This window comes from Salvelinus alpinus, chromosome 28 (genome assembly GCF_045679555.1).
Source record: "Salvelinus alpinus chromosome 28, SLU_Salpinus.1, whole genome shotgun sequence".
In the NCBI taxonomy this organism is placed as follows: domain Eukaryota; kingdom Metazoa; phylum Chordata; class Actinopteri; order Salmoniformes; family Salmonidae; genus Salvelinus; species Salvelinus alpinus.
In genome coordinates this window covers 35,923,229-35,931,798 of record NC_092113.1, presented here as the reverse complement: position 1 = coordinate 35,931,798, position 8,570 = coordinate 35,923,229, and the positions used below count along the sequence as shown (strand labels likewise).

General features: G+C 44.9%; 1 protein-coding gene across 3 annotated transcripts; it reads right to left on the bottom strand.

Annotated features, from left to right (window-relative positions):
* Positions 1-899: 899 nt before the first annotated feature.
* fance (FA complementation group E) lies at positions 900-7,236 on the bottom strand. 3 transcript variants are annotated; one of them, XM_071372946.1, is made up of 10 exons: positions 6,840-7,220; positions 6,029-6,656; positions 5,884-5,928; positions 5,739-5,795; positions 5,506-5,649; positions 4,444-4,567; positions 2,649-2,724; positions 2,459-2,525; positions 1,527-1,652; positions 900-1,316 (listed from the first exon to the last, which is right to left on the bottom strand). In XM_071372946.1, the coding sequence occupies exons 1-10, from the start codon at positions 7,046-7,048 to the stop codon at positions 1,212-1,214; spliced, it is 1,581 nt and encodes a 526-aa protein (XP_071229047.1). In that variant the 5' UTR covers positions 7,049-7,220; the 3' UTR covers positions 900-1,211. The 3 variants fall into 3 exon arrangements, 1 of the variants encoding a protein (XP_071229047.1); XR_011671460.1 differs by lacking the exon at positions 900-1,316 and having other exon boundaries at positions 1,607-1,652; positions 2,631-2,724; positions 6,840-7,224; XR_011671459.1 differs by lacking the exons at positions 900-1,316; positions 1,527-1,652; positions 2,459-2,525 and having other exon boundaries at positions 2,700-2,724; positions 4,444-5,649; positions 6,840-7,236.
* Positions 7,237-8,570: the final 1,334 nt, after the last annotated feature.

Below are 8,570 nucleotides of genomic sequence, written 5' to 3'. Positions count from 1 at the left end.
TAACAATATTATTAACATATTTTAAAAGTCAGACATGCACCATGTGACAGTTTACAATAGAAGATAACAACAGCATGTTACTTCTGCCACTACATGCAAGGGGCCCGAACCAGGAAGGGCTGTTCCGGTCTGTCTCCTTCAGGGAGTGTTCGTGTTGGGGGTCAGAACCAGGAAGGGCTGTGCCGGTCTGTCTCCTTCAGGGAGTGTTCGGTCTGTCTCCTTCAGGGAGTGTTCGTGTTGGGGGTCAGAACCAGGAAGGGCTGTTCCGGTCTGTCTCCTTCAGGGAGTGTTCGTGTTGGGGGTCAGAACCAGGAAGGGCTGTGCCGGTCTGTCTCCTTCAGGGAGTGTTCGGTCTGTCTCCTTCAGGGAGTGTTCGTGTTGGGGGTCAGAACCAGGAAGGGCTGTTCCGGTCTGTCTCCTTCAGGGAGTGTTCGTGTTGGGGGTCAAAACCAGGAAGGGCTGTTCCGGTCTGTCTCCTTCAGGGAGTGTTCGTGTTGGGGGTCCGAACCAGGAAGGGCTGTGCCGGTCTGTCTCCTTCAGGGAGTATGTAAATCCATCCAACGAGCAATTGTTGAAGTGCTGATTTACAGAAATACATTCCTTAATAATTGTCCCAAAAATTTATTATAAAATAATTTTTTACTGACCTCACTATTCTCGGCTTCTCCTTCTTCGAGCTGCGCTGGAAAGGAAGTCGACCCGGAAATTGCGCAAAAATAAACTGGACACGGAGTTCAGCCATATTGGTGGGTGCAAAATATTGCGATATTTTTTCCATCATGCCACGAAAGAAAATCTGATCGGGACTTAAAGAGAATGCTGTGGTACCATATATCTCTCTGACAGAAAAATACAAGATACAAGACTCAGACATTACACTCTCCAAAAAGTAACCAATATTTTTGTGCATGTTGGCTTTTATTACAACTAGTGGGTCTGAATGCTTATTGGTTAAATGCTGATTGGTTAAAACCGCATTCCAGACATTTGCAACATTGTTTATACATACAGGCTTATGTATGCTATGCAAGTTCTTGCAGAATTTTTACATTAGATCAATATGAAACAACAAACGTCCGACTTGTAATTTTTTTTTAAACACAGCTGACATACCATTTTAGTAAAATGACTTTAAAATACCCTACCATTTACTGTACTCAGGCATTATAATTAATTTAATAGTTTAACAGTATTGTGATTCAGACAGTATTTCATGAATGTTTGATTCTCTTCAGGGCAGCTTGAAGGGACTTCTTCAAGAATGTCTCATTGGAGGACAAGCAGCAGGACAGTGTGTGTTTGTGAGCCACAGTTACCTGGACAAATACAACCAGACAATAGCAGTCTATCAGTAAACAGACGTTAAGTGACAGTTATACCTTTAGACTGAACTTAAGGTGTTTTCATAGCCAACGTGCCTCTGTTTCCTCTTTAGGATCTAGGCCAGGTTACTGTACAGCTCTTTAGGACAACTGCTGATTTAAAAAGGGCTTTATAAATACGTTTGATTGATTGAAATAACCTACATGCGTGTTATACTTGGTCAGCACAGTGAGCATCATCTTGGCATACTTCATGGACTTGGTGAAGTGAGGTGCCTGGGAGCTTAGCTGGTCAGTGAAGAGTGTGAACAGCTCTTCATTCAGCTCCAGCTGAAAAGTGATACAAACAGACTCAAATTAATGAGAGACTAGGGATTTTATGAATACTCTGTTTTCACATACAATGCGATCCAATCAATTGGTCTGGTTTGGATAGCTATGGTACATTAGAGAACTATACTGAACAAAAATATAAAATGCCACATGTAAAGTGTTGGTTCCATGTTTCATTAGCTGAAATAAAACATCCCAGAAATGTTCCATACTCACAAAAGGCTTATTTCGCTCCAATTTTTGGCAAAAATTAGTTTACAACCCTGTTAGTGAGCATTTCTCCTTTGCCAAGATAATCCATCCACCTGACAGCTGTGTCATATCAAGAAGCTGATTAATCAGCATGATCATTACCACAGGTGCACCTTGTGCTTGAGACAATAAAAAGCTACTAAAATGTCACAACGCCACACGTGCAATTTGCATGCTGACTGCAAGAATGTCCACCAGAGCTGTTGCACGTCCAATCAGCCTCACAACTGCAACACGTTTAACCACGCCAGACCAGGACCTCCACATCCGGCTTCTTAACCTGCGGGATCATCCGAGACCAGCCGCCCGGACAGCTGATGAAACTGAGGAGTATTTCTGTCTATAATGAAGCCCTTTTGTGGGGAAAAACTCTCTCTCTTTTTTAAATTTTAAATTGACTGATTTCCTTACATGAACTTTAACTCAGTAAAATCGTTGAAATTGTTGCATGTTGCATTTATATTTTTGTTCAGTATAGTTTGGTCTGGTTTGGTATGTATGGTACATTAGAGGACTAGTTTGTATTTGAGTAGAGTAGATTTATGGTTCACCTTCTTGTCCAGCAGGGCATGAATGACAGACAGCAGTCCTTCACACCAAATGCCTTTGATTGTCATTCTGGACAAAAGAAGAGCTTATGAGACTGTATAAGAGGTTGTATTAAAATGCATGTAATCAATACAGCCAGAACACTTCACTAGTTGTTAGATCCATTACACCCACTGGGTTGGTTAGTCTTACTGAAACACCAGCAGTCTGTAGTGGGGATCCAAGCAGTCTTCTATCAATCTGTTGAGCAGCTCAGCCTGTGCACTGCCTGATGATACAACCCAGATTTAGATATACAGTGCCTTCGGAAAGTATTCAGACCCCTTGACTTTTCCACATTTTGTTACGTTACAACCTTATTCTAAAATGGATTAAATAAAACATTTCCTCAGCAATCTACACACAACACCCCATAATGACAAAGGTTTTTAGAAATGTTTGCAAATGTACTAAAAATAACCGAATACCTTATTTACATAAGTATTCAGACCATTTGCTATGAGACTGTTTCCATTGACAATCCTTGAGATGTTTCTGAAACTTGATTTAAGTCCACCTGTGGTAAATTCAATTGATTGGACATTTACATTTACATTTACATTTAAGTCATTTAGCAGACGCTCTTATCCAGAGCGACTTACAAGTTGGTGACATGATTTGGAAAGGCATATACCTGTCTATATAAAGGTCCCACAGTTGACAGTGCACGTCAGAGCAACAACCAAGCCATGAGGTCGAAGGAATGGTCCGTAGAGATCCGAGACAGGATTGTGTTGAGGCACAGATCTGGGGAAGGGTACCAAAAAAAATGTCTGCAGCATTGAAGATCCCCAAGAACACAGTGGCCTCCGTCATTCTTAAAGGGAAGAAGTTTGGAACAACCAAGACTTCCTAGAGCTGCCCGCCCGGCCAAACTGAGCAATTGGGGCAAAGGACCTTGGTCAAACATCTCTGCAGCACTCCACCAATTAGGCCTTTATGGTAGAGTGGCCAGACAAAAGACACTCATCCGTAAAAAGGCACATGACAGCCAACTTTGTTTACCAAAAGGCACCTAAATGACTTTCAAATCATGAGAAACAAGATTCTGTGGTCTGATGAAACCAAGATTGAACTCTTTGGCCTGAATGCCAAGCGTCACGTCTGGAGGAAACCTGGCACCATCCCTACGGTGAAGCATGGTGGTGGCAGTATCATGCTGTGATGCTTTTCAGCGGCAGGTAATGGGTGATTAGTCAGGTTCGAGGGAAAGATGAACAGAGAGATCCTTGATGAAAACCTGCTCCAGAGTGCTCAGGACCTCAGACTGGTGCGAAGGTTCACATTCCAACAGGACAACGACCTTAAGCACACAGCCAAGACAACGCAGGAGTGGCTTTGGGACAAGTCTCTGAATGTTCTTGAGTGGCCCAGCCAGAGCAGGAACTTGAACCCGATCGAACATCTCTGGAGAGACCTGAAAATAGCTGTGCAGCAACGCTCCCCATCCAACCTGACAGAGCTTGAGAGGATCTGCAGAGATGAATGAAGAAACTCCCCAAATACAGGTGTGTGTGTGTGAAGCTTGTAACGTCATACCCAAGAAGACTCGAGGCTGTAATCGCTGCCAAAGGTGCTTCAACAAAATACTTATGTAAATCTGTTTTTGTGATCCGTTTTTTTATTTTGTATAAATTAGCAAGCATTTATAAAAACCTGTTTCTGCTTTGTCATTATGGGGTATTGTGTCTAGATTGAGGGGGGAAAAACAATGCAATACATTTTAGAATAAGGCTGTAACGTTACAAAATGTGGGAAAAGTCAAGGGCTCTGAATATTTTCCAAAGGAACCGTACGTGGTAAATAAAGAGATGATATATAAATAGAAAGATGAATTGATGATTAGTGGCTGAATAGAACATCATACGTGGTGAATACTATATTGACTGACAGTTAATCCTCTTCTATTTTGGAGTCCAAAATTGATCAATGTGTATTTCCCACTCACCTATCTGCCCTTCCTCCAGGACTGGTCCAATCAGAGCGTGGCAGGTTGGCCTGGGGTAGCGACTGCATAGTGACGTCACAGCCGTGACTAGACAGCGTGAGGCAGGTTCAGAAAGGGACAGAACCTGCCAGAGGTCAACAGTACGGGAGAAGAAGTCGGAGATACAGGTAGCCTGACAAGCTATTGTCTTATTCACATTATACGGCCGACTTGAACAGTACTGTGCTGGCTCAGATTTTTATTTTCACATTGTCCTTTCCAGCAAAGAAACTATGATGGATTGGTAACCAGTGCATCTTGGTAACCAGGCCCGCCCAGTGCAGCTTGGTAACCAGGCCCGCCCAGTGCAGCTTGGTAACCAGGCCCGCCCAGTGCAGCTTGGTAACCAGGCCAGCCCAGTGCAGCTTGGTAACCAGGCCAGCCCAGTGCAGCTTGGTAACCAGGCCAGCCCAGTGCAGCTTGGTAACCAGGCCAGCCCAGTGCAGCTTGGTAACCAGGCCAGCCCAGTGCAGCTTGGTAACCAGGCCAGCCCAGTGCATCTTGGTAACCAGGCCAGCCCAGTGCATCTTGGTAACCAGGCCAGCCCAGTGCAGCTTGGTAACCAGGCCCGCCCAGTGCATCTTGGTAACCAGGCCAGCCCAGTGCATCTTGGTAACCAGGCCAGCCCAGTGCAGCTTGGTAACCAGGCCCGCCCAGTGCAGCTTGGTAACCAGGCCAGCCCAGTGCATCTTGGTAACCAGGCCAGCCCAGTGCATCTTGGTAACCAGGCCAGCCCAGTGCATCTTGGTAACCAGGCCTGCCCAGTGCAGCTTGGTAACCAGGCCCGCCCAGTGCATCTTGGTAACCAGGCCAGCCCAGTGCAGCTTGGTAACCAGGCCAGCCCAGTGCAGCTTGGTAACCAGGCCCGCCCAGTGCAGCTTGGTAACCAGGCCAGCCCAGTGCAGCTTGGTAACCAGGCCAGCCCAGTGCAGCTTGGTAACCAGGCCAGCCCAGTGCAGCTTGTCTTGGCTCAGTGTTGGTCAGTAGTGTGAAACGGGTACATATGAATGAACTGTGAAGTACCTTTCCCAGCAGGAGACTCTTGATGAGTGTGGCTGCTGTGCTGTGACTGAGATCAGGAGAGAGTTCCAGCAGGCAGCTACAGAGCTGAGGTAGGGTCTGTTCTGGCATCTCAGACAAACTCAGCATCCTACATAAGATCTCGACCTATAGAGAGAATGGTTGTTATTGGAAGTAGTGCTCATGAATGACCTGATTTTGCTAACGTTTTAGTGTCAATTTAAAAAAAGTCCTACCTGGGAGGGGTCACAGTCGTTCAGCACCTTGAAGACATCCACTGAGCTCTGGTCCCACTAAACAAAGAGGAACAGGGGATTAAGGCACTTTCATGTGAGTGAGTGCATCTCAGACATGATCACTTCATTAAAATAGGTATCTTACCTCCATCTCACTTTCCAAGATTTCCTTGATTTGAGGGATAGAAGCCTGAACCAAGAAAACACATAAGTTACTTTCAGTTCTTCGGTGGTGTCAACAGAATACTAATGTGACTGAATAGTTAAGTCACGTCCTTTATTTGTCTCACCTTTACATTCTCAGGCAGGGCATCACTTGGACTCCCTGCTGCTGGCTGCGGTTCCACAGCTGGTTCTGGGATGACACAATCCACCCGGTCCGTCTCCACCTCATCTTTCAAACCCTCCGTTCCCACTACATACTCCATACTGCTACAACTCCTCTCAGTGTCCACAGGAGAGAGACTTGTCTTCATCCTCTTACGCTGCTGTCCGGCGTCGTCCTCAGGTTCTGAGTCCAGATCCACACAGCTGCTCTTCCTCTTCCTCTGTGGAACCACATCTAGCCCACTCTGTGAGGATGAGGACAGTTGTGGCTCTATTGGTCCACCTAAACACAAGGCCCATCCTGTTGCTTTATCATCACCACCACCACTACCCCTCAGACGCTCACATAGTCCCCTTAGTCTTTCTCTGCACTGGGGGGTGATTAGTGGCTCCTTCCCCCCAGGGGCTCCCAGGTCTCTCCGGAGCTGTACGACCAGGGCAGACACCCAGGGGTTTGGGGCATGCTCCCCCTGGCTGAGGCAGTCTAGCAGGCGAAGGACACTGGTCCGGGGATGCAAAGGGTGGGTGAGATGGAGGAAGGACACGAGACTCCGTTGGAAGGCAACTGGAAACAGGCACACGAGTGGTTTGCTAAGGAAAAGAACAGTGTGTTATCGAACAGAAACGTATATTGTATGCATTTTTTTTAACATTTAAAATACACATCACTAGTCTGGTCAGTATAGAGAAGTCAAACGAGGCCAAAAAGCCTAACTGTTTAACTTTAGTGGATTTAACTTTAGTGGAATAAATGAGTTTGGACTATCTTCTCACGTTGTCAGGGTCTGAGCATCACTGTTCAGGCATATTTCCTGCTGGCAAAGAGTCTCGAGACAGGTGTGTAGGCAGCGGTCCGGGTCTAACCGTCGCTGCCGCTGGAACACCCACAGACCTCGACGGGCACCGGTAGCTCCCGAGAGTAAAGAACGGAGCAGCAACCGGGAGCGTCCATCAAACCGGAGCAACAAAGTATTTGTGTCCATGGTCGTCTTAAGGCTAACAAGAAACGGCCTAAAATAAGCGTAATATGTTGTTGATTTGGACCTCTGGTTTTTGCCTCCAACTAACCAGCGATACAAAATGTCATGCTTTGTTTACGTTTTCACCAAACTTTGAGATTTCCCTCTTCCTGACGTGAACTTGTAACATGAGGGTCTGGCGCCGCCTACTGAGCTGGAGTGGTAAGATCGATAACTGCTGGTTCCTGGTGACGTAGCTCTTGTTGGCTGACTGGAGTCCTGGACATACAGTACGTTAAAACATTTCAATAAATGGTTTTTCACTTTTTTGGGGCTATACTGAAAACGTGTGTTTAAGTCATCCATACCAAGCAGTCTTTATCACAACCACTGTGTACAGTTTTGGCTTCAGTATAAAAAGGTTCAACAAAGACAAACCAGTACTCAAATTTAACTTGAAGCCAACTAAGACATACAGGGGTCGCAATATTTAGGCAAATAAGGTATTTCTGTTATTTTTTTATTTATAAATTTGCTAACATTTCTAAAAACCTGTTTTCGCTTTGTCATTATGGGGTATTGTGCATAGATTGATGAGAAAAAACAAATTTAATACATTTTAGAATAAGACTAAAGTAACAAAATGTGGAAAAAGGGAAGGGGTCTGAATTTACGAATGCACTGTACCACTTGTGCATATGTGGGAATTCACTAACATTAGACATCGCCAATGCCTGCAGCAGGACAAAAAATAAGCAGCAAACTGTCAAACAATATTTGATTCCCTTTTCTGTGTGAAAATAGAAAACATAATAGAATAAATAAAATCTAACATTAGGTCTTCAATCAGCATGTCAACACCGCGACAAGAGTTCCCTGTCAACAGTAAAGGTAAGCATGAAGCCGAATCTGGGCTAAGGCGCTGCATCACAACCGGCAGTGATCGGGAGTCCCATAGGGCGGCGCGAACAATTGGCCCAGCGTAGTCCGGGTTAAGGGAGGGTTTGGCCGGGGTAGGCCGTCATTGTAAAATAAGAATTTGTTCTTAACCGACTTGCCTAGTTCAATATAGGTTAAAAAATATAAATGTATATTTTTTAAATAAGCATCTCAAATATGTCAGACAAGTGAAAAATAGCAGGGCAAGGTATTGCCAGGAGGCATGGCTAGATTATAATGGCACTATAGGAGTCTAGCCATATCTCAGGGCAATGCAAAATATAATTTCAATCTAGACTTACATAAAATATATACACTACACATCACAGCATTATTCAAATCTCACTAATTTACTAAATGGTGCAAATGACAATATTGGCACAACAGGACCAACCAATGGAACAACAGATGGCAAACCAATGGGTCGGAGCCCATCACATCAATTAGCCAACTAATTAATTAACCCATCAACTTGCATAGAACCAAAACCCATCAACAGCAAGAGAACAGCCAATCACAGGTCTAAGAGGATGACTCCAAGCAACAACCAACACACCCCTGGGATCCAATCAAAAGGTTAGTAGATGGTAGTAAGGGAGTCAGTGGT

Excerpts from the sequence above, each read along its gene's own strand:
- fance (XM_071372946.1), bottom strand. The coding sequence starts at position 7,048 with ATGGACACAAATACTTTGTTGCTCCGGTTTGATGGACGCTCCCGGTTG. Across the intron at positions 5,796-5,883 it reads TCTTGGAAAGTGAGATGGAG|TGGGACCAGAGCTCAGTGGA; the intron begins GTAAGATACCTA and ends CTCTTTGTTTAG. Across the intron at positions 1,653-2,458 it reads ATGCCCTGCTGGACAAGAAG|CTGGAGCTGAATGAAGAGCT; the intron begins GTGAACCATAAA and ends ATCACTTTTCAG.